We start from the raw sequence: 25,206 nt of genomic DNA, 5'->3' as shown, positions 1-25,206 counted from the left end.
CCCCGGACTCCATGGAGGTACAGGAGAAGATGGGAACCCCTGTGGCCCCGGACTCCATGGAGGTACAGGAGAAGATGGGGGCCCCGGACTCTATGGAGGTACAGGAGAAGATGGGGGCCCCTGTGGCCCCGGACTCTATGGAGGTACAGGAGAATATGGGGGCCCCTGTGGCCCCGGAATCCATGGAGGTACAGGAGAAGATGGGGGCCCCTGTGGCCCCGGACTCTATGGAGGTACAGGAGAATATGGGGGCCCCTGTGGCCCCGGAATCCATGGAGGTACAGGAGAAGATGGGGGCCCCGGGACTCATCACGTTTTATATAAATATCAGCTTTAGATGATGTGGAATGACTTTCCTGTATTATTGATAATCTGTTACAGATCTCATGTTTGGGGGTGACACCACACCATTGTGGGAGGAATTCCCGCTTAGGTGTCCCCATTGGAGGATTTCTCCTTCACTTCCGGTTTCTGTGACACAAGGCTGAAGGGAGAACGAATCTTCCCTGCGGGGACACTGAAGGCAACATCAGACCCTGTCACATGATCAGTCCCCGCCCCCTCCGCTCACGCTGGACCCCCATCCGTTCACGTCACAGGGCGGGAGGCGGAGCTCGGCAGGGGGAGGGTTAATGAGCGATGTTCCGCCCCCTGACTGTTCCTCTTTACTAGTTCCGCCCTACGTTCACTAAGGATAACACGGAGGGGGCGGGGTTATACGCTCTCGATGTAAAATCTCCTCCCCTGTCCCTCCCAGTGATTGCAGTGCGCAGGCGCTCCGGACGCGCGGTGATTGGCGCATTTATGTAGCCGGAAACACGTGATCAGCACGTTCCCGGCATCCTGTGCGCCACGTTCCCGGGAGAAGTATGAGCGGCCGGGAGGAGAAGAGGTCCCGGGGCCACAAGAGAGGAAAGCCCGGCCCGCGGGAAGAGGAGGAGGTGAGGGGTCCCGGAGGGGGGAATCTGTCTTATAGAGTGTCTGTATGAGAGGGTTGCCATGACAACCATCCCCTCACACATGGGGGAAGGGAGTGCCATGTCTGTCCCTCTGGAAGTCTCCCGGCCACGCCCTCTTATCATAGGCCCTCCCACCGTGGCACCTGCAGAAGTGGGTGGGGTCTGCACTTTTGAAGGGCGGGGCTCAGTAGTGTGTACAGGCATGGGGGGAGGAGCAGGGGCTGTTATGATTGGCTCCTCCCCCTGGGCGGAGCCACCCCTAATTACCAGTGTCTCTCTGGAAGATTCCCCCCTCCCCCTAGGTGGAGCCATCCTTAATTACCTGTTGCCTTCTGTAAGATTCCCCCTCCCCTTTGGGCGGAGCCAACTTTAATTACCTGTTGCCCTTTGGAAGATTCCCCCCCCCTCATGATGAGGCCATTGTGTGCAATTCGTCACTGCGCTACTTTACCTGATGCTGACCGCCCAACGTGCGTTTACTGTGGGGGAGGGGGGTGCTGTGCCTGGTCCAGCACTTCCGGCTCTGGAGTGCACCGCCGGCGACCACCTCTGATTGGACCTAGCGAGAGCCAATCGGAGGGTCTGCTGGACGCAGCGATGGATCGGTACACAGACTGCCGGTCTCGTCATAGGGAAGGAATGGATCCTGTGTTCTCCCTTCCCCCTACAACAAGCCCCTCCCCCACTCTTCACATAAACACTGGCTAGGCACACATTTATAGACCGCCCTATGTCTGACATTTGTTGTTTCCAGGTTATAATCCGTATTATTTATTGGAAAATTACTTAGAACCCCCAAATATTCACATATAATTCTTTAGCAAAGACTCTGGAGAATAAAATGGCGGATGTCGCAATATTTTATGTCACGCCGTATTCGCGCTGCGGTCTTTCAACCACAAATTTTTGGGGAATAAAATGAATTTGATTTAATTAAAAAAAAAAAAAAAAAAAAGAAAACAGTAAATTTAGCTCAATTCTTTAGTATATTGTGAAAGACGAAGTCACGCAGAGTAAACAGATACCCAACATGTCACCGTTTTAAATTGCGCCCCCCCGTGGAATGGCAACAAACAATCGGTACTTAAAAATCTCCATAGGCGACGCTTTAAAAATATTTATTGGTTCCCAGCTTAGAGTTACAGAGGAGGTCGGGGGATGGAATTATTCCTCTCACTCTAACGATCGCCCCGATACCTCACATGTGTGGTTTGAACACCGTTTACATATGTGGGCGGGGCTTCCGTATGCATTTTCTGTGGAGTGCGAGCTCATGGGGACGGAGAGCAATTTAAAATGTTATCTTTTTTTTTTTCCTATTTATTGTTTTCACTGTTCCCCGATATGCTGAGTAAGATGGGCGCTGTGTGTGGCGGTCTTTTAGCCGTGGTCGGGGCCATGATTTTGGGGTGTGTCTCTCCCGGCGGCCATGTTTGTGTAGTCCGGTGGCCATTTTTTGGTTCATCTGGCAGGCACAGGAGCGGTGGCCAGGATAGTGGAGCCTCTGGGCGGTGATTATGACCGTGAGGCTCCTCCTCCTCTCCTGGACGTCACACATAGATTCTGGTTATATACAAACCGTTGTAATTCCTCCACCGTTCCCCTGATTTGCATGAGGACTCGAGGGCATACAATGCGATTAGAGGAGAAGCGTTTTAACCTCAGGCAACTTGGGGGGTTCTTTACTGTTGGGGCTACAAGATTGTGGAATTCTCTACCACAAGAAGTGGTTTCTGCGGGAAGTATGGTGGCTTTCAAAAGACTCTTAGACTTACATCTCAAGGATCAGAACATTCAGGGGTATGAGAGATGATTACAGCCACACACACCTACACAGGGGGAACTCCGCCCACACACACCTACACAGGGGGAACTCCGCCCACACACACCTACACAGGGGGAACTCCGCCCACACACACCTACACAGGGGGAACTCCGCCCACACACACCTACACAGGGGGAACTCCGCCCACACACACCTACACAGGGGGAACTCCGCCCACACACACCTACACAGGGGGAACTCCGCCCACACACACCTACACAGGGGGAACTCCGCCCACACACACCTACACAGGGGGAACTCCGCCCACACACACCTACACAGGGGGAACTCCGCCCACACACACCTACACAGGGGGAACTCCGCCCACACACACCTACACAGGGGGAACTCCGCCCACACACACCTACACAGGGGGAACTCCGCCCCCACACACACCTACACAGGGGGAACTCTGCCCCCACACACACCTACACAGGGGGAACTCCGCCCACACACACACCTACACAGGGGGAACTCTGCCCCCACACACACCTACACAGGGGGAACTCCGCCCCCACACACACCTACACAGGGGGAACTCCGCCCCCACACACACCTACACAGGGGGAACTCCGCCCCCACACACACCTACACAGGGGGAACTCCGCCCCCACACACACCTACACAGGGGGAACTCCGCCCCCACACACACCTACACAGGGGGAACTCCGCCCCCACACACACCTACACAGGGGGAACTCCGCCCCCACACACACCTACACAGGGGGAACTCCGCCCCCACACACACCTACACAGGGGGAACTCCGCCCCCACACACACCTACACAGGGGGAACTCCGCCCCCACACACACCTACACAGGGGGAACTCCGCCCACACACACACCTACACAGGGGGAACTCTGCCCCCACACACACCTACACAGGGGGAACTCCGCCCCCACACACACCTACACAGGGGGAACTCCGCCCCCACACACACCTACACAGGGGGAACTCCGCCCCCACACACACCTACACAGGGGGAACTCCGCCCCCACACACACCTACACAGGGGGAACTCCGCCCCCACACACACCTACACAGGGGGAACTCCGCCCCCACACACACCTACACAGGGGGAACTCCGCCCCCACACACACCTACACAGGGGGAACTCCGCCCCCACACACACCTACACAGGGGGAACTCCGCCCCCACACACACCTACACAGGGGGAACTCCGCCCACACACACACCTACACAGGGGGAACTCCGCCCACACACACACCTACACAGGGGGAACTCCGCCCCCACACACACCTACACAGGGGGAACTCCGCCCCCACACACACCTACACAGGGGGAACTCCGCCCCTACACAGGGGGAACTCCGCCCCCACACACACCTACACAGGGGGAACTCCGCCCCCACACACACCTACACAGGGGGAACTCCGCCCCCACACACACCTACACAGGGGGAACTCCGCCCCCACACACACACCTACACAGGGGGAACTCTGCCCCCACACACACCTACACAGGGGGAACTCCGACCCCACACACACCTACACAGGGGGAACTCCGACCCCACACACACCTACACAGGGGGAACTCCGCCCCCACACACACCTACACAGGGGGAACTCCGCCCACACACACCTACACAGGGGGAACTGGATGGACTATTGTCTTTATTCAACCTCACCTACTATGTAACTATGTAAATCCCCTCAAATTAAAGCTGAAAGTCTGCAGTTAACCGCTTGCCGACCGCCGCAAGTATATATACTGCAGCAGTCAGCCCCATGCAGGCAAAGTGACGTACCGGTACGTCACTAGCCTGAGAGCCAATAGGGGGCGAGAGCGCGCCATCGGAGGCACACTCCCACTCGTTCATGGACCTCCCCGCACGTGTAAGTGGCGGCTCCGATGTCCGCTGGCCACTCGCGATCACCCGCTGGAGAGGGAGAAAGGCAGGCGGATGATGTAAACACAACCAACTGTCATTCTCCCTGATGTAACTGCAGAGATCATACAATCCTGCTATGTAGGATCCTATATCTCTGTGGTTACATCACAAGCCACGCCCCTTTACAGTTAGAATCACACCCCTACGGATACATTTAACCCCTCCCTCTCCAATAAAGTTAACCCCTTCCCTGCCAGTGTCATTATAACAGTGCATATGTATAGCACTGATTACTGCAGTAATGTCACTGGTACCCCCAAAAGTGTCAAAAATGTCAGTCAGGGGTCCGATCTGTCCGCTACAATGTTGCAGTTCCGCAAAAAAAGAAAATCGCAGATCGCCGCCATTACTCGTTAAAAAAAAAAAAACAATAAAAATGACAGAAATCTTTCCCGTAGTTAGTAAACTCAATAAATTTTGCGCAAACCAATCAAAATCTGCGTATTGCGATTTTTTACCAAACAAATTGGCCAAAAATGTTAAAAAATTTTGATTTTTTTACATTTTTTGGGGGGGAATTTCATATAAAAAAATGTGAAAAATATTGCTATTTTTGCAAAATTGTCGCTCTTTTTTTTGTTTATAGCCCAAAAAGTAAAAATCGCACAGGAGATCAAATACCACCAAAAGAAATCTCTGTTTGTGGGAAAAAAAGGACATCAAATTTGTTTAGGTACAGCATCGCACGACCGCGCAATTGTCCGTTAAAGTCACGCAGTACCGAATCGCAAAATAGGCCCTGGTCAGGAAGGGGGTAAAATCTTCCAGGGCTTAAGTGGTTAAAGCACATCTTGTTTATTTCATTTCACATCCATTGTGGTGGTGTATAGAGGGGGGGGGAGGGGGTGTATGGTGTATATAGAGGTGGTGTATAGAGGGGGGGGGAGGGGGTGTATGGTGTATATAGAGGTGGTGTATAGAGGGGGGGGGAGGGGGTGTATGGTGTATATAGAGGTGGTGTATAGAGGGGGGGGGAGGGGGTGTATGGTGTATATAGAGGTGGTGTATAGAGGGGGGGGGAGGGGGTGTATGGTGTATAGAGGGGGTGGGGGGGAGGGTGTATAGAGCCAAAAAGATTAGAATTGTATCCATGTCCCAATATTTATGGACCTGACTGTAAATGATAAAAGACTGAACGTTTTCTATGATTGGCTACATGTCTTTGATTAAAAAAAAATCTCATTGGTGTGTTTTTATTGGTTTACGTAGAAGTTTTAGCGTCTACAACCTATGTATATACCGGAGTTTACGCAGCTTTTACTTTCTGACTGCCGATTTAATTTCTTGAAGTGATAAAATGTCAGTACACCCCCCCCCCCCCCAAGTTACCCCTTTTTGGAAAGTAGACACCCCAAGGAATTTGAGCCCATTGACTATTTCATTATTTTTGTCACAGGTGTTTGAAAAATGACAAAAAAAGCCAAGATAGCACAACCCCCCCCCCCCCCCCAGCCCCCTTTTTGTAAAGTAGACACCCTAAGCCAGTGAGGGGGAACCTTGGCACCCCGGATGTTTTGGAACTGCATTTCCCATGATGCTCAAGTACACCACAGAGTTCAGGAGCATTGTGGGAAACGTAGTTCCAAGACATTCGGGTGCCAAGGTTCCCCCTCACTGTCCTAAGCTTTGTGCTGAGAGGCATGGTGAGTCCATGGAATATTTTATATTTTGCCACAAGTATTGGGAGAATTACAAATGTGTTTTTTTTGTTTACACAAAGTGGTCACTTAAATGCTCACACATGTGAAATGTCACCCCAAAATCCATCCTCCTGAGTACAGGGATACCCCGTGTGTGAGACTCTTTGGCAGTCTCGGACCCCGAAAACCAATCCCCACCTTCAGGCTTTCTAAAGGCATAAACTGATTTCACTCCTCATTACCTTTGACAGTTTCAAAACATGTGTGTACAGTGTGTGCCTAGCCGGTGTTTGTGTGTACAGTGTGTGCCTAGTCGGTGTTTGTGTACTGTGTGCCTAGCCGGTGTTTGTGTGTTCTGTGTGCCAAGCCGGTGTTTGTGTGCCTAGCCGGTGTTTGTGTGCCTAGCCGGTGTTTGTGTGTTCTGTGTGCCTAGTCGGTGTTTGTGTGTTCTGTGTGCCTAGCCGGTGTTTGTGTGTTCTGTGTGCCTAGCCGGTGTTTGTGTGTACAGTGTGTGCCTAGTCGGTGTTTGTGTGTTCTGTGTGCCTAGCCGGTGTTTGTGTGTTCTGTGTGCCTAGCCGGTGTTTGTGTGTTCTGTGTGCCTACCCATAAAATATATATAAATGATTCTTTGCAGCCGGCCCACGCTGTAGCAGTGAAGGTGCGGTCAGTAAGTGGATAATCTGTGTTCTGGGCGGAGCTCTCCATCCATAATAATTATCTGTTCTCTATTCAGGGCGGAGCCAGCAACAGCTGGGAGGAGGCGGATCTGGGGAATGATGAGCGCAAACAGAAATTCCTGAGACTGATGGGAGCTGGAAAGGTGAGTCATGTGACCACACTGTGATCATCTGATTGGACACTCGGAGAGCACAGATATCTCCTCAGTGTCGGAGTTATTCCTTAAAACTGAACTTCATAGAAAATGGTGTCATAGTTGCGGATGGATGAAGAAATCCTCCAATCAGAGCTCTCAGCGGGGTGTCAGTGGAGAGGTATAGGAGGGGAGGGATGTGTTGTTTTGCAGTTTGGGGGGTAGGGGTGTCGGTGTGCACCGGGTGGGTGGGGGATGTGTTGTTTTTGCAGGGTGGGGGGGGGGGTGTCGGTGTGCACCAGGTGGGTGGGGGATGTGTTGTTTTTGCAGGGTGGGGGGGGGGGGTGTCGGTGTGCACCGGGTGGGTGGGGGATGTGTTGTTTTTGCAGGGTGGGGGGGGGGGGTGTCGGTGTGCACCGGGTGGGTGGGGGATGTGTTGTTTTGCAGTTTGGGGGGGGGGGGGGGGTGTCGGTGTGCACCGGGTGGGTGGGGGATGTGTTGTTTTGCAGTTTGGGGGGGGGGGGGTGTCGGTGTGCACCGGGTGGGTGGGGGATGTGTTGGTTTTGCAGGTTGGGGGGGGGGGTGTAGGTGTCTGTGCCTCTGTCAGTACATAACACTCATCTGTTGGCTCCTTCCAGAGAGAACACACCGGTCGCCTGGTCATCGGAGATCACAAGTCCACATCACACTTCCGCTCAGGTGAGGACCAGTATTGATCATGTGATTTCCCTGCGTTCATACATGTGTGGGGGTGCCATTCAGAATGAACGACGGCGCCGTGCGTTTTCTCACATCAGTGCGGTTTCACTGCGGGGGGTTGGAGGAATCGTTGCACCCCAGAGGTGAGCAGAGTCTCAACTGGAGCACTCAGAATCTAATGCAGCTCCGCATGGCAGCCAATCAGCTTCTAGCTTCAGCTTGTTAAGCTTTGACAATAAAGCCTGGAAGCTGATTGGTTTCTATGCAGAGTTGCCCCCCCTCCCCCTCCAATGGTAGCACAGCACTATACAGGAATTTCTCGGAGTTCATTGAAGAATACAGCAACTTCTTCCTTATCCATGACTAGACCGGGTTTTATGGCCCCGCCTCTAGGAATCGGACACTAGGCGGAAACAAAGACTGGGCTCCTCCTATGGGCGGTCCTCTCTGGGCATACAACCCCCTCTGGTAATTCCTGCCCCGTGTCTAGAGAAGTGTGGACATTCCCCGCTGGGACTGGCGATCCCATCGCTTATCATTTTTCAATCAACAGTCAGGCTGGAAATCTGGATCCAGTGGTCACCCTAGGCTGGCCAGGAAACGCACGCAGACCGCTAGCTCGGCCACGACTGTTCCCCTTCCTGGACCAGGGCAGCCATTGGGCTATATGGGCCATACCTGGGCAACCATTAAGAAGAAAAGAAAAGGAGCATCTCCAGTGACCCAGCATGAAGTTTATTGGTCTGACACAGCAGAGGTCCCAGGTTCAGGCCCAGGCACTGACAGTTTATATGTGCAGTTCATTACAAAGTGGCGGCACGGTGCCTATGCCAATTAAGAAGGGTTAAGGGGGGCTGGTGTTGGGCGAGCTGTGCCGCACCATCTTCCCTGGGGCATCTACCCTGTTAACCCCCTACCCTACTTGTCTTGAGCTCTTGGACGGAGATTTACCGCATGGGCGGTGATGGCGTCCCCTCCAGGCCCGTTGTGACCAGGGACGGGTGGCGTCCCCTCCTGGCCCGTTGTGACCAGGGACGGGTGACGTCCCCTCCTGGCCCGTTGTGACCAGGGACGGGTGACGTCCCCTCCTGGCCCGTTGTGACCAGGGACGGGTGTCGTCCCCTCCTGGCCCGTTGTGACCAGGGACGGGTGACGTCCCCTCCTGGCCCGTTGTGACCAGGGACGGGTGACGTCCCCTCCAGGCCCGTTGTGACCAGGGACGGGTGTTCCTCTACCAGCAGACATGACCCGTAGGCTACTACCTTAGGGAGGCTTCCATGAGAGCGTCTGATGTGTTCAGGTCTCCTTTGGTGGGCACCGACCGGCCCGGGCTGCCAAGTGTTTCCCTTTAGCCCACATATTTTCGAGACACTTGTCTGCAGGGACTGGGGTTGTCCGAAGCGTTTTACGGTATCCGGAGGGATTGGACCGCTCTGCCAGTGGTAGAATCTTCCTATCTCCCGGATCACCAGGGTCACAGTGATCCCAGTTGGGAAGTTCCACTTTAAGAACCCTGCAGATCTCAGAGTGGAGGGAGTGGCCTGATCTACGTTCACCATCACCGGGTCTGCACTCCGGCCTACGTTGGCCACTGCCCTGGTGTCTCAGACGCTGACTGAACGGGCCTTGATTTTTGCGACAGGCCTTGACTCCTAGCCAGATGCCTCCAGCATCTGTGGAGTATGTGGACCAGCGGTCCAGGGGAATATTTGTGACCCGTTTCTTGACGCAGCCCCGCTTCTCTTCAAGCTTCCTGTTTCGGCAGTGGTTCTGAGACCGGTCCTTGGCCTAATGTTAGTCGGTTGCTTTTCAAAAAAGCCTTGGCGGACCTTTCCATCCAGGGTGTCCGTGTCTTTGGCTAGACTGGATTATCAGGAACCTCATGGGTGGGAGTGTAATATTGGGCAGACTAGATGGGCCAAATGGTTCTTATCTGCCGACACATTCTATGTTTCTATGTTACTTCCCTTGGAAAGAGGGGAAAGGAACCGCATAGGACGGCTGGACCGACTTTACAGCTTTTTCGTTCCCTTCGGTCCTTGACATGGGCTCCCCACTTTCAAGCTTCCCACGGGCGACACTAAGCGCCCCTGGCCTTGGAAGCTCTCTAAGCCAGCGGCTGTGCCCTCCTTAGCAGGGGGGTTTACCTCCACCTCTTTCCAGGGTGGGGGGGTTGCCTTCACTGGTTCCCAATCCCATGGACTGCCCCCATTCCCAATAAGTGGGTCTGCAAAATCATTCTCTGACTTCTAAAAATCACCCCTCTCCAGTGGATGGGTCTACCCCCCCCCCCCCCCCCCCTTCGATCTACAGCTCTTGTTGGCCCGTTTGCAGGCTCTGTACGGGGCTGAGCAGGATTTGTTCCTTAGAGGAGTGGTGTTTCCGATGCCTGAGCCGGAGTAGTTCTGGGGATTGTATTCCAATATGAGTGCCTTTATGCGGGTCTGGAATCTGCTTGCTCGGTGGTCTCCCTTCACCAGGGGAATTTTCTTGCATCCATAGACATCGAGGATTCTGACCTGCACATTCCAATCTGTGGGGGACATCTGCATGGCCTACACTTTGCTATCAGGGACGCATATTATCAATTAGTAGCGCTGGCCTTTGGTCTGGACTCCACTCCCGGTTGTTTACCAAGGTCCTGGCTTTGCAGAGACAACGGGGATCGCTGTGATTGGCTACCTGGATGGGTCGTTTGTCCGTCAGACAGCGTGGAGATCTCTATGCATTCCCTCCAGGACTTCGGGTGTTTACTGAACCTCAGGTAGTCTGTGATGGCCCCATCCAAGGGCTTGGAGTATCTGGGGTGGATCCTCGCTTTGGGCCAGGATGTTCCTCCCATCAGGCAAACTCTTTTTTTTTTTTTTTTTTCTCTCTCTACCATGATGGTTTGTGCCTGATTGTGTCTTCCTTCAAGGCGGTTCTGTATGCACAGCCCAATACGAGAACTCTGCAGAAGGCAATCCTGTCCAACTGGTACAGGTCTCCACTGACGTTCGGATTTATCTGAAGCGGTCGGCAAGTGGCTCCCTCCTCTGGTAGCTGCAGTCTCCGGCCTCCAAAACATAAATCCCCCTCCCTCCCCTTCCCTGGACTGTGGTCACAGAGGATGCTGGCTTGTCGGGCTGGCGGGAGGAGTCCTGGGATTGGACTCGGCTCAGGGTTTCTGGACTCCGGAGGAAGCCTGTCTGCCCACCAATGTCCTTTAGCTTCGGGTGACCAAGCTGTCTGAAAGTCTGGACAGATCACCTAAGGGTTCTACCAACCAGGGCCTCGCATCAGGGAGGCGCAAGAAGGGCAGCGCTGGAAGTGTCTCACATTCTGTGGTGAGTGGAAAGCTTTGTTCTGGTTCTTCCTGCCGTACACATTCAGGCTATTAAACTGGCACGTGGATTACCTTAGCCTTCAGATGCTGGATCAGGGCCAGTGCTGTATCTTGGCCTAGGCCAACAAGGCCCAGGCCTAGGGCAGCACTTTGCAGGGGGGCAGCAAACAAGCAGATGGGGCTGCACTGATATGCTGCCCTGATGGGCTCTGATATGTTGCACTGATGGCCACTGGTGAGGCAGGACTGATGGACTGCACTGATATGATGCACTGATATGATGCACTGATATGATGCACTGATATGATGCACTGATATGATGCACTGATATGATGCACTGATATGATGCACTGATATGATGCACTGATATGATGCACTGATAGGCTGCACTGATAGGCTGCACTGGTTGCCACTGATGGGGCTGTAAGAATGGCCACTGATGAGGCTGCACTGATGGGCAGTAATGAGGCTGCACTGATGGGCAGTAATGAGGCTGCACTGATGGGCAGTAATGAGGCTGCACTGATGGGCAGTAATGAGGCTGCACTGATGGGCAGTAATGAGGCTGCACTGATGGGCAGTAATGAGGCTGCACTGATGGGCAGTAATGAGGCTGCACTGATGAAGCTGAACTTATGGGAACTTATGGGAACTGATGAGGCTGCACTGATCGGCACTGATAGACACTGGTTGTGGTCTGGTTTACAGATGACAGGGCGGGTCATAAACAGGAAAGGGTGTGGCCTTTACAAGAAGGGGTTGGTCATATTTAAATTAGGGGTGCCCAAGTTTAGTCATGCCTAGGGCAGCACAAAACCTAAACACACCCCTGATCAGGGCTTGTGGTCCATCAGCTCTGTCTTTGCTGAGGGGGGGGGCCAGACGTGGATCTCCTAGTGTCCCGCCTTAAGCGAAAGGTTCCAAGGTTCATGGCGAGATTGTTGGATCCTCTGGGAGACGGGACGATGTGCTTAGTGGCGCTGTGGGATTATTACAATCTCCTTTTATGGCTTTCTGCCCTTCCGTCCCATACCTCGTCTGTTGCACATGTTGGAGGCAGAAAGGATCCTGGGCCTCCTGGTGGCTTCATACGGGCCTTGTTGCTCGTGTTACATCGACGTAGTGCGGTTGGTGGCCCCCCCGCTCCTTGGCAGCTGCCTCTTTGAGAGGACTTTGTCCCAGAGGCCGGTGTTTCACTCTGCTTTTACAGTGTAGCTATTGAAAGCCAGGTTCTGATGGACAGGGTTGTCTGCTTCCGTGTTCCTGGCTCTTTTTAAGGCTCATACCTCCCTGAAGATTCATCATGTCACCTGGAGAGCCTCCATGTCGTTTGGTGCATAGCCCTGGGGTTCCACCCTTACTCCCTCTCTGTGACTCAGTGTTGGCCTTCCTGGAACGTGGCATAGATCAGAAGCTTGCTTTTGAGCACCAAGGGTCAAGTCTCGGCTCCGGCTGTTTTCTTTCAGAATCCTTTGGCAATGCACTCCTTGGGCCATACTTTCCTTTGAGGGATTCTTTGTGATGCCCCTGTGCATTTCCCACTGCCACCGTGGGGCTTGTCCTTTGGTGGTGTTGGCTGTTCAGAAGCCTAACATTGGGAGCATCTGGGATATTCCCTTGCTTACGCTCACGCAAAAAGTTGTCTTCTGAGTCCTGAAGAAGAGGCGGCTGTGTCTGTCAATGAAGAGAAAACGGGATTTTTTGTTGCAGTAAAATTTACAGACACAGCACCCTCCCCTCTATGGAACTTCTCCTTTGACACTGCTTGTGGCTGACTGGAGGCCTATAGCAGAGAGGGGGGAGGGGGAGAGGACTGTCCATAGAAGAGGCAGAGTCCTTTCTTTTTTTTTTTTCCTGCCTAGTGTTTTGTAGGTGGGGCTATAAAACCCGGTCTGGTCATGGATCTGGAGGGAGGGGGCTATAAACACCCGGTCTGGTCATGTATCAGGAGGGAGGGGCTATAAACACCCGGTCTGGTCATGTATCGGGAGGGAGGGGCTATAAACACCCGGTCTTGCCATGGATCTGGAGGGAGGGCCTATAAAACCTGGTCATGGATATGGAGGGAGGGGCTATAAAACCTGGTCATGGATATGGAGGGAGGGGCTATAAAACCTGGTCATGGATATGGAGGGAGGGCCTATAAAACCTGGTCATGGATATGGAGGGAGGGGCTATAAAACCTGGTCATGGATCTGGAGGGAGGGGCTATAAAACCCGGTCTGGTCATGGATCTGGAGGGAGGGGCTATAAAACCCGGTCTGGCCATGGATAAGGAAGGAGGGGCTATAAAACCCGGTCTGGTCATGGATCTGGTGGGAGGGGCTATAAAACCCAGTCTGGTCATGGATAAGGAAGGAGGGGCTATAAAACCCGGTCTGGTCATGGATCTGGAGGGAGGGGCTATAAAACCCGGTCTGGTCATGGATCTGGAGAGAGGGGCTATAAAACCCGGTCTGGTCATGGATCTGGAGAGAGGGGCTATAAAACCCGGTCTGGTCATGGATCTGGAGGGAGGGGCTATAAAACCCGGTCTGGTCATGGATCTGGAGGGAGGGGCTATAAAACCCGGTCTGGTCATGGATCTGGAGGGAGGGGCTATAAAACCCGGTCTGGTCATGGATCTGGAGGGAGGGGCTATAAAACCCGGTCTGGTCATGGATCTGGAGGGAGGGGCTATAAAACCCGGTCTGGTCATGGATCTGGAGGGAGGGGCTATAAAACCCGGTCTGGTCATGGATAAGGAAGGAGGGGCTATAAAACTCGGTCTGGTCATGGATCTGGAGGGAGGGGCTATAAAACCCGGTCTGGTCATGGATCTGGAGGGAGGGGCTATAAAACCCGGTCTGGCCATGGATAAGGAAGAGTTGCTGTGTCCATCAATGAACTCAGAGAAAGGGATTTTATGGGGAGTAATGAATTCCATTTCTCAGTATTTGGAATCAGTCCGGAAGCTGTCTTTGCTCTCCAGCATTGTATATGTGACCCCCCCCCCCTCACTGCCAGTTTCAGCAGGGCTTCAGCAGGGCTTCCACAGGGTAGGGCAGTTGTTGTGCAGCCTCCCTCTCCCGTACCGGAGAATTTGTTGGGCTCTGTGTCTGTGTTTCTGAATTCTATGGCACTACAACTTTCCCAGCATCCTCTTGTCATGGTGACAGTGAGGCGGGTCACAAAGTCTGTGATGGGGGGGAGTGTCTCTGGCAGCCAATCAGATCCTGTGCTGTGTGGAGGAGGGGCTCAATATGGAGATGTTGGTGGCCTTGTAATGTATCCTCTCCCCCCTCGGGTGATTTCCCTCCCAGACAATGTGGCCATTGGGAGAGATCTATGGAGTGTTCATTGATTGGTGGAAGATCCATGTAGAAACACCCACCGCCTATGACTCTATTTCTGGGGCTAAAGTTTAGTAGAATACTGTAGAAGTAGTGCCTTGTGTGGGGCCCGGGCTCTGCCTGGGTGCCAGGATTGGTGTTGCCTGTGTGTGGGTGCCAGGCTCTGCCTGTGTGCCAGGATGGGCGTTGCCTGTGTGCCAGGATGGGCGTTGCCTGTGTGCCAGGATGGGCGTTGCCTGTGTGCCAGGATGGGCGTTGCCTGTGTGCCAGCAAGGGTGTTGCCTGTGTGCCAGCAAGGGTGTTGCCTGTGTGCGGGGGCCGGGCTCTGCCTGGGTGCCAGGATGGGTGTTGCCTGTGTGCGGGGGCCGGGCTCTGCCTGGGTGCCAGGATGGGCGTTGCCTGTGTACTAGGAAGGGTGTTGCCTGTGTGCGGGGGCCGGGGCTCTGCCTGTGTGCGGGGGCCGGGGCTCTGCCTGTGTGCGGGGGCCGGGGCTCTGCCTGTGTACCAGGATGGGCATTGCCTGTGTGCCAGGATGGGCGTTGCCTGTGTGCGGGGTCCAGGCTCTGCCCGTGTGCCAGGATGGGCGTTGCCTGTGTGCGGGGGCCGGGCTCTGCCCGTGTGCCACGATGGGCGTTGCCTGTGTGCGGGGGCAGGGCACCGGTGTTTGCACTGTGGCAACTAGAGTGTGAACATTCAATACTGGGGTCACCTTCCAGCTCCTCCTACATCATGACTTCTTCGTCTTCTTCTCTGCCAGGAGCCGAGGATCAGAAGATGAACGATGAATTGGAGCATCAGTACCAGCAGAGTATAGACAGCTCCATGTCTGGACGGAACCGGCGGCACTGCGGTCTGGGCTTTAATGAGGTACAAAATGTCTGCCTGTTACATGGAGTGCACTGAGACCTGATGAGCCTGCGCCCAATGTTGGAGAATTGCAGTGAACATTTTTCTGGGGTGTGGGCTGCTTCCTTTTCTGGTCCGGCATTATGGCGGTTCCGCATGTAGACTAAGAAAATGGGAAGGAGCGCCTGGCGTCCAAAGCAATACAAGTTGGATGGTGGATTTAAAAAGGTGTTTATTGACCGTAACAAGTACATCAAGCCGACGCATTTCGGGGGGGAAAGACTCCCCCCTTCTTCAGGGTTTATCAAACATACACAAAAAATATGCGTAATAGAGATAACAAAATATAAAAACTGCAAAAAAAGGAAAAGGGATCATATCAAAATTTTAATGCTTTTATACAATAATATAAAAAACGCTAAAAATCATAAATCAAGTGTTACCAATCACCATAAAAACAGTAATCATTTATTTATTTTTTTAGACTTTTTTTTGGTTTAGAGTGATTTTTATTTTTATATATATATATTTCTCTATCGCTCATTGACAGACGTAGTCTTCTTGATTCTCAAGAGCTGGGTTATGTTGTCTCCGCAGGAGTAGGACTAGGCAGAATGACAAAACGTTCTGGCTCCACCGTAGGGGCAGTCCCTGAGGGTATATCCTCCCTCTCTCTGCTACAGGGAATCAGTTTTTTTCTGTCTAGTCAGGAGTAAGGACCTAAGCTCCTTGCTGGGATCTTTTGGTCCTGGCAAGACTTTTTTCTTTAAGAAAAAGACATTTTTTAGGTAGTTTTCTCCAGTGTTTTTTTCCTGTGAGATCTTCAAGCAAAAATGCCGGACTGGGCGACACTTGTGGTCACCCCAGCCGGCCTACGAGCGCGTGCAGACCAGGCATTGCGCTTGGTCGGCCGCGACATATTCAAGTAAGTATGCGGGGCCGGGCGACGGGCTGGATGTTGAGATCCAGTGGTCACCCCGGTTTCTGCCTAAAAGCGCGTGCAGACCAGTGCGCTGAGTCGGCCGCGACGGAGTCCCAGTAAAGGGACTGACTTTGCGAGTTAAAAGCTCGCTTGGACGCCAGGACCAGAGAGTCGAGGCGTCCACAAACCCCCACCCCGGTGGAGAGGGTATTGTGAAGAGAGGGTGCCTGTCGGTTCGGTATGGTGAGTAAACGTTCCCTTTTTTCCTCATTATGAGGCAGTATATATTATGGGCCCCTCCATATATGGTCAGTATATATCTGACACTTACAAGTCCCCCTTGTAATACAGCATGTGTTTGTGGGAAGTGGACTTGGTTCAAGAGCTAACACTCTACCCAGCAGACTGTAACATTACAGCAAACATAGGAGGTATAATCCTACCTTATGTGCAGTGTATCTCTGTAGATCCATATATCGCCTCTTAGCAGAGTGCAGGTGGATGTGCTGGGAAGACGATATCGGCGGTCCGCCGCCATTTTGCCGTAGACCGAATGCATGTATGTCCTCAGGTCACGCCGGCCGCCATGTTTTTGGAGTCTTATGTCTCTTCTATGGGGGCGGCCATGTTTTGTGAGCCCAGCTTCCTCGTGGAGGGCTGGGAACGCCGGAAGGCGTACACAGGGGGCGGAGCCACGCCTTCTGCCCGGGAAAAAGCAAACAGCTCCTTCCAGTCTGTGTAAGACAGACGCTGGCTGCAGTTTGTTGGAAACTGCACTGCATCGGTTGGTGAGCCTTGGGGGTCCCTCTCTCTCTCTCTGGGATCGAGAAGCAGGTACTCTGAGGGGCGCTATTGCGCTAGGGGGAGACACACAAAAAAAAAAAAAAAGTTTTTTTGTTTATTGCTGGCAAAAGTGTCCTGTATTAACATGGACCCTGCCACTCATGTATCTCCTCCGGATCCCCTTGAGGGGTCTGCGGGATCCTCCAGCACCCCATTGACAATTGAATCTTTGTCAGCCATTATGGAAACTTTTGTGTCCCGGGTGGAAGTGGCTTGTCAGGGACAGGGCGCAAGAAAGCGACCCCCGCCTAACCCCTTATTATCTGAAACCTCGGATTCAGACTCTGAGCCTATTTCTGCAGTTGCAGGTACTTCATCTGGTATTGGTGTCTCGGGTCCTGTCTCTTCAGACAGTGAGGAGGATGTTTCGGCATCTGCCATAGCCCGAGAGGAAGCGTTGGTAAACGCACTCATTGTATCTGTTCAAGAGACTTTAAGGTTACAGGGTATTCCATCAGAAATAGCTGAAACTGAGATCCCTTTTGGGACTAAAAAGCGCATCAAAGTGGCAAAGGTTTTTCCATTGCCCAAATGTTTTGGCAATCCAATCGATGAAGAATGGCGTCTGCCAAAACGCACTTTTAATATTTCCAAACGCATTGACAGGCGTTATCCGTTTGAGGAAACCCTTATTAAGAAATGGACAGAACCACCTGTGGTGGATTCACCTATTGCTAGATTGAATAAAGCCACGGTTATTCCTTTAGAAGACGCTCCGTCTTTTAAAGATCCAGTGGATCGCAAGATAGAAGCTATGTCTCGCACCATGTTTTCCTTGATTGGATCAGCTTTCAGACCAATAATTGCTATTGGTCTGGTTTCGCAGGCTGTAACTGAATGGACCAAGTGGTTACGCCGGGACTTAGAAGAGGTCCCTCAGGCGGTATCAGATTTGTTGGAACAAATGATACAGGGGTTACAGTTTGTGTGTGATGCGGCGTTAGACGCCACTCCATTATTGGCGCGAGCATCTGTCTCAGCAGTGGTTCTCAGGCGTACACTGTGGCTAAAAGGTTGGATAGCCGACCAAGGTTCCAAAAAAGCATTGGCTAATATCCCCTTTTCAGGAGAACGTCTATTTGGAGCCAACTTAGATGAAATCATTAAGGATCTCACCGGTGGAAAAAGCACCTTTTTTACCGCAAAATTTTAAAGGTAGAGGAACTCGTCAAAGACGAGGGCCTTCTTTTTCTGCTCACAAGAGGTTTTTTCGTCCAGCGGGTGAAAAAACTAAGTCCTCCAAGGTTCCTACAGGAGGCGTCAGGGGTCGTTGGTCGGGCAAGCAAAAGCCCGCCCCCTCCAGACCTGAAGATAAACCATCCAAAGCCTGAAGGTGCGCCCCCACCCATAACTGGGGTGGGGGGACGTCTTCGCCGGTTCCCGGATCCATGGCTTTCCAGAATCCCGGACAAATGGGTTTGCGAAGTCATAAAGTCAGGGTACAAGATCGAGTTTCGATCTCTCCCACCGGCGCGATTCTTCCCTTCCAATATCCGACTATCTCCGGATCGTCTAGAAGATCTGCGGAGAGCAGTCACAGATCTACTACAACAAGGAGTGGTAGTCCACGTTCCTTGGACAGAACGGTTTCAAGGGTTTTATTCAAACCTGTTTACAATACCCAGGAAAGAGGGCAAAGTGCGTCCAATTCTGGACTTAAGAGCACTCAATTCTTTCGTCAACATAAGAAGATTCAGAATGGAGTCCATTCGCACGGTAGCAGCCTTCCTGCATCCAGGGGATGTCCTAGCGTCCATAGACATCAAGGACGCCTATCTTCACATTCCCATTTTCGCAGGACATCAGCGTTTTCTACGCTTTTCCGTAGAGGAGAACCACTATCAGTTTGTGGCGTTACCTTTCGGTCTCGCCACGGCTCCGCGGGTCTTCACAAAAGTGTTGGCCCCAATGTTGGCATTTCTGCGCCAAAGAGGTATATCGATTCTAGGTTACCTAGACGATCTTCTGCTTCATGCAGAGTCTCCTCAGACCTTGCTACAAAACATAGAAATTACTATGATTTCTTTACAGGAATTCGGGTGGCTGGTGAACCAGCAAAAGTCTTTTCTGGTTCCCACCCAGAGGCCCGAATATCTGGGTCTAATTCTAGACACAGTCAGGACAAGAGTGTTTCTTCCGGTAGGGAAACTTCGAAAGATTCAATCAGCAGTCCAGTTGTTACTGTCCAACAGCTGGTCTTCCCTTCGGACTTGCATGAGGGGTCTGGGGTTGATGGTGGCTTCCTTCGAAGCAGTCCCATTTGCCCAGTCCCATACCCGAATTCTTCAGCAAGAGATTCTCCTCAGATGGAATCGGAATCCGGAATCCCTGAACAATCAGATACGATTGAACAAACAGACCAGAGAGTCTCTGGTTTGGTGGCTTCGGTCTCCAATGCTCAGCCAGGGAAAGTCATTTCTGCCAATATATTGGACGATAGTGACCACGGATGCCAGTCTATCCGGATGGGGAGGAATTCTCGGTCAATTATCTGCCCAGGGACTTTGGTCCCCGGAGGAATCCAGATTACCGATAAATGTATTGGAACTGAGAGCGATCAGACTTTGTCTGATTCACTGGACCGAGCAGCTCCAGGGCAGCCCGGTTCGGATCCAGTCGGACAATGCCACGGCCGTGGCTTATGTCAATCACCAGGGGGGCACCAAGAGTGTCCGAGCGGCCAAAGAAGTGGCTTGCATTCTTCGCTGGGCGAAACGATTTGTTCCAGCAATCTCTGCGGTGTTCATTCCGGGGGTGGAGAATTGGCAGGCAGATTATCTCAGCCGTCAGACCCTGGATCAGGGGGAATGGTCCCTCCATCCAGACGTTTTCCACCAGTTGTGCCTACGGTGGGGCACCCCGGATGTGGATCTGTTGGCATCACGATTCAACAGGAAAGTTCAGAGATTCGTGGCTCGCTCCCGCGATCCTCTAGCAGAAACCGCAGACGCACTGATCGCCCCGTGGGGGCAATACCAGCTAATATATGCCTTCCCTCCTCTCGCGTTACTGCCAAGACTTCTTCGCAGGGTAGAGGAGGAAGGAATCCCAGTAATCCTGGTAGCTCCGGACTGGCCTCGTCGAGCTTGGTACGCCGACATGGTCAGACTGGTGGCGGACGTCCCGTGGAGACTTCCTCTCAGAGAGGATCTACTGTCTCAGGGACCGATCTTCCATCCTGCTTTACGATCGCTGGCTTTAACGGCCTGGCTATTGAGACCCAGGTGCTGAAGGACAAAGGTTTGTCAGCTTCAGTTATTCCTACTCTAGTTGAAGCAAGGAAAGCGACTTCCAGAAAGATTTATCATCGCACATGGAAGTCCTACATTGCATGGTGTGAACCTTTGGGGTTCCGTCCTCGGTCTTATTCGATTAGTCGAATATTGGCTTTTCTGCAACAAGGGGTTGAGCAGAAACTGGCCTTGAGTACTATCAAGGGTCAGGTCTCAGCATTAGCCATCTTCTTTCAGAAGCCTTTGGCTACTCATTCCTTGGTGCGGAATTTCATCCAGGGGGTGCGACATCTGGCTCCGCCAGTGCACGCCCCGTTACCCCCCTGGGATCTTAATTTAGTGTTGTCGGTTCTTCAGAAACCTCCCTTTGAAGATATTAGGGAGATTCCTCTACCCACGTTGTCCCAGAAGGTGGCCTTCTTGGTGGCTATTACTTCTGCACGCAGGGTGTCAGAACTGGCCGCATTATCTTGTCGTTCACCATATCTGGTGGTTCATAGAGATAAGGTGGTTCTTCGTCCGAATCCATCCTTCCTACCAAAAGTGGTTTCAGAATTTCATCTGAATGAAGAAATTGTATTACCTTCCCTGTGTCCTAAGCCCAGTCATCCTCGGGAGTTTGCTTTACACTCCTTGGATGTGGTCCGGGCGATCAGGGTATACTTGAAAACGACAGACTCGTTTCGCAAGACGGATTCACTTTTTGTGATCCCAGATGGACCCAAAAAGGGGTTACCTGCATCTGCCGCGACCATTTCCAGATGGATCAGACAGACGGTAGTGCAGGCTTATTCTATTAAGGGTCGGGAGCCCCCGTTCCCTGTTAAGGCGCACTCCACTCGGGCACTTAGTGCGTCATGGGCCTTTCGCCATCAGGCGTCAGTGGTCCAGGTGTGCAAGGCAGCTACCTGGTCGTCGGTGCATACCTTCTCTAAACATTATAAAGTTGATGTAATGGCATCGTCTGATGCCTCATTTGGCCGCAAGGTTTTGCAGGCCGCAATTTGAGGAGACCAGTGGTCTACCTCGAGGGTTTTTTTTTTCCGTTGGAAAATTTTTTCTTTAGCCTCATTCTTTGTTTATTATGAGCCTTTAAAACTTCTAGTTTGGCACCGGTTGGGCCTTCTAGATTGGATTTGATTTTGTCAATCCCACCCCTCATTTGTGGCACTGCTTCTGGATGTCCCAGCTCTTGAGAATCAAGAAGACTACGTCTGTCAATGAGCGATAGAGAAAAATGGATTTTTGTAAGAACTTACCGTAAAATCCTTTTCTCTTAAGCTCATTGACAGACGTAGTACCCGCCCCTCTATCATTGAGTTGGGTTGGGTTAATTTCTCTGTACTGCTTTAAACCGAACTGATTCCCTGTAGCAGAGAGAGGGAGGATATACCCTCAGGGACTGCCCCCTAGGGTGGAGCCAGAACGTTTTGTCATTCTGCCTAGTCCTACTCCTGCGGAGACAACATAACCCAGCTCTTGAGAATCAAGAAGACTACGTCTGTCAATGAGCTTAAGAGAAAAGGATTTTACGGTAAGTTCTTACAAAAATCCATTTATTTGTTTACAATTTTGATATTATATTTTTGCTGTTCTCTTATACCTATCTGTCCTGTTTGTTTGATCGCTCTGAAAAAGGGGGGGGGGGTCATTTTTCCCCCTGAAACCGACACATTTCATTCAGAGGGAAAAGACTCAACCCCCCCCCCCCCTTTTTCTTCAAGGAGCTCAAGCAAACATGAAAAATGTGTAGAAAAGATATACAAGAACAAAGTATAAAAGAACTGCAAAAATTATATCAGAATTGTAAATAGGTTATGGTATGAATAAAAAACCTCAAAATCATATATTGAGAGTTAACGATCACCATATAAACTTACAATTTTTTTCTTTTTTTTTTTTTTTTTTTTTTTTTTTTTTTTTTTTAGCCTTTTTAGATTTAGAGTGATTTTTTTTTTTTTTGGCGTTTAAAAAAAAAAAAAAAAAACTCCTCTAAAAATCACTCTCCCCTGCTCTGCCTCTCCCCTGCTCTGCCTCTCCCCTGCTCTGCCTCTCCCCTGCTCTGCCTCTCCCCTGCTCTGCCTCTCCCCTGCTCTGCCTCTCCCCTGCTCTGCCTCTCCCCTGCTCTGCCTCCCCGCCTGGGTCTCCCCTGCTCTGCCTCTCCCTGTCTGGGTCTCCCCTGCTCTGCCTCTCCCCGTCTGGGTCTCCCCTGCTCTGCCTCTCCCCGTCTGGGTCTCCCCTGCTCTGCCTCTCCCCGTCTGGGTCTCCCCTGCTCTGCCTCTCCCCGTCTGGGTCTCCTCTGCTCTGCCTCTCCCCTGCTCTGCCTCTGCTCTGCCTCTCCCCTGCTCTGCCTCTCCCCGTCTGGGTCTCCCCTGCTCTGCCTCTCCCCGTCTGGGTCTCCTCTGCTCTGCCTCTCCCCTGCTCTGCCTCTGCTCTGCCTCTCCCCTGCTCTGCCTCTCCCCGTCTGGGTCTCCCCTGCTCTGCCTCTCCCCGTCTGGGTCTCCTATGCTCTGCCTCTCCCTGTCTGGGTCTCCCCTGCTCTGCCTCTCCCCGTCTGGGTCTCCCCTGCTCTGCCTCTCCCCGTCTGGGTCTCCCCTGCTCTGCCTCTCCCCGTCTGGGTCTCCCCTGCTCTGCCTCTCCCCGTCTGGGTCTCCTCTGCTCTGCCTCTCCCCTGCTCTGCCTCTGCTCTGCCTCTCCCCTGCTCTGCCTCTCCCCGTCTGGGTCTCCCCTGCTCTGCCTCTCCCCGTCTGGGTCTCCTCTGCTCTGCCTCTCCCCTGCTCTGCCTCTGCTCTGCCTCTCCCCTGCTCTGCCTCTCCCCGTCTGGGTCTCCCCTGCTCTGCCTCTCCCCGTCTGGGTCTCCTATGCTCTGCCTCTCCCCTGCTCTGCCTCTGCTCTGCCTCTCCCCTGCTCTGCCTCTCCCCGTCTGGGTCTCCCCTGCTCTGCCGCTCCCCGTCTGGGTCTCCCCTGCTCTGCCTCTCCCCTGCTCTGCCTCCCCGCCTGGGTCTCCCCTGCTCTGCCTCTCCCCTGCTCTGCCTCTCCCCTGCTCTGCCTCTCCCCTGCTCTGCCTCTCTCCCCTGCTCTGCCTCTCTCCCCTGCTCTGCCTCTCTCCCCTGCTCTGCCTCTCTCCCCTGCTCTGCCTCTCTCCCCTGCTCTGCCTCTCCCCGCCTGGGTCTCTCCCCTTCTCTGCCTCTCCCCGCCTGCTTTGCCTCTCCCCGCCTGGGTCTCTCCCCTGCTCTGGGTCTCCCCTGCTCTGCCTCTCCCCTGCTCCCCTCCCGTCTGGGTCTCTCTGTCCTCATGTCTATGTCCCCCTCTCTGTCCCCAACCATGTTAACATACCGTAGCCTGGCGGGACTTTGCTTGGCATCACTGTGCTCAGGTAAAGGTATAGGCATTCACGGCTCCAGCATAAGCACTTCTTGCGAACCCCCTGCTTTAGCCCCCCCCTCTCCCAATTCCGGTGCCAGCCCTGGATATACCCTAAGGGAATGAGTCCTAACTGCGTATTTAACTGTTCACCCAGAGTTTGGCTTTAAACTTTCATTAGGAAATTGTCCAATCAGATGCATTGTATGTGGACAGGCGGGGGCGATTCTCACCTCTGATTTTTTGTTTTTTTTTCCTTGTTCTGTTCTTTTCAGCCGAGCAGTTCGGAGGAGAAGTTGCCTCCTCCTCCTCCCCCACCACCCGAAGTGACCTCCAGAGCAGATGGACATTCAGATAAAAGTAGAAAAGAAATCAAAGACGACCGAGATAAAACGCCGAATGCGGTGGTTAAAACCGCGGACAAAGCGCCCAGCGATAAGGACGGCGCCTCCCAGCGCAAAACCAGCAAGTCCAACTACAAAATGCAGTTTGTGAAGTCCAGCAGCTCCTAATATGCCTGTGAGGGGGGCGCCCGGATCTCAGGTGGGCCAGAGGTAATCGCCCTCCCTCCCCCTCTTCCCACCTGTCATCCGGTGTGGGTGGAGCTGAATGCCATCCAATGTGCACATCCCTCATGTGGAGTTCCCCCAGTACTTTATCAGGGTTACCTTGGCAACTGCTCTGCTCCTACAAGGAAATCCTGAGAACAGACCTGCTGAGAGGAGGTGCGCCCGCTGTAGACTCGCAGTGATCAGATGAATTGCCGCCATTTTTGTTTTCTTTTGTTATTTTAAAATTTAATTTAGGAAATGGGTGTGGCGTGCCCCCCGGCAGTCGAAGGGTCAATCATGTTTTAGCTGACGGAATATTTTCCTTTTTATAGGTCTGGCTGTTCACAATCCGCCCCGAATTCTCTTTATTTTGTCGAATAAACGTGGAGCTTTGTCTTGTTTATGACGTTTGATGTGTGTTATCTGATCGGTGATGTCCGCTTGTTGTATTTCATTCCAAGAGCCCCCCCTTCACCCCCCAATAGGAGCTCTATAATGTACCAGGGACTGTGTGGGTACACCCCAACCCCTCCAACCCAACACCACACCACTATTTAGCCTAGAGAATCTTGGGTGCTGCCCTGTCTCCTGCAACCCTGAGCCCTCCCCTGCCTGTGATCTCCACCACCTCTTCCTGAGCCCTCCCCTGCCTGTGATCCCACTGCCTCTTCCTGAGCCCTCCCCTGCCTGTGATCCCACTGCCTCTTCCTGAGCCCTCCCCTGCCTGTGATCCCGCTGCCTCTTCCTGAGCCCTCCCCTGCCTGTGATCCCGCTGCCTCTTCCTGAGCCCTCCCCTGCCTGTGATCCCACTGCCTCTTCCTGAGCCCTCCCCTGCCTGTGATCCCACTGCCTCTTCCTGAGCCCTCCCCTGCCTGTGATCCCACTGCCTCTTCCTGAGCCCTCCCCTGCCTGTGATCCCACTGCCTCTTCCTGAGCCCTCCCCTG

At 52.9% G+C, this 25,206-nt stretch overlaps 1 protein-coding gene across 1 annotated transcript; it reads left to right on the top strand.

Annotated features, from left to right (window-relative positions):
* Positions 1–798: 798 nt before the first annotated feature.
* On the top strand, positions 799–24,222 carry LOC309565557 (small acidic protein; the record flags this gene model as incomplete). The annotated part of the gene is made up of 5 exons (XM_082270514.1): positions 799–941; positions 7,070–7,156; positions 7,786–7,846; positions 15,261–15,370; positions 23,986–24,222. The coding sequence occupies exons 1-5, from the start codon at positions 870–872 to the stop codon at positions 24,220–24,222; spliced, it is 567 nt and encodes a 188-aa protein (XP_082126640.1). The 5' UTR covers positions 799–869.
* Between the last annotated feature and the right edge of the window lie 984 nt (positions 24,223–25,206).

This window comes from Pelophylax lessonae (assembly GCF_965119305.1).
Source record: "Pelophylax lessonae genome assembly, chromosome: 10".
Taxonomy (NCBI): Eukaryota; Metazoa; Chordata; class Amphibia; order Anura; family Ranidae; genus Pelophylax; species Pelophylax lessonae.
The sequence above is the reverse complement of the archived record's forward strand: the minus strand, read 5'-3'. Positions and strand labels throughout refer to the sequence as shown.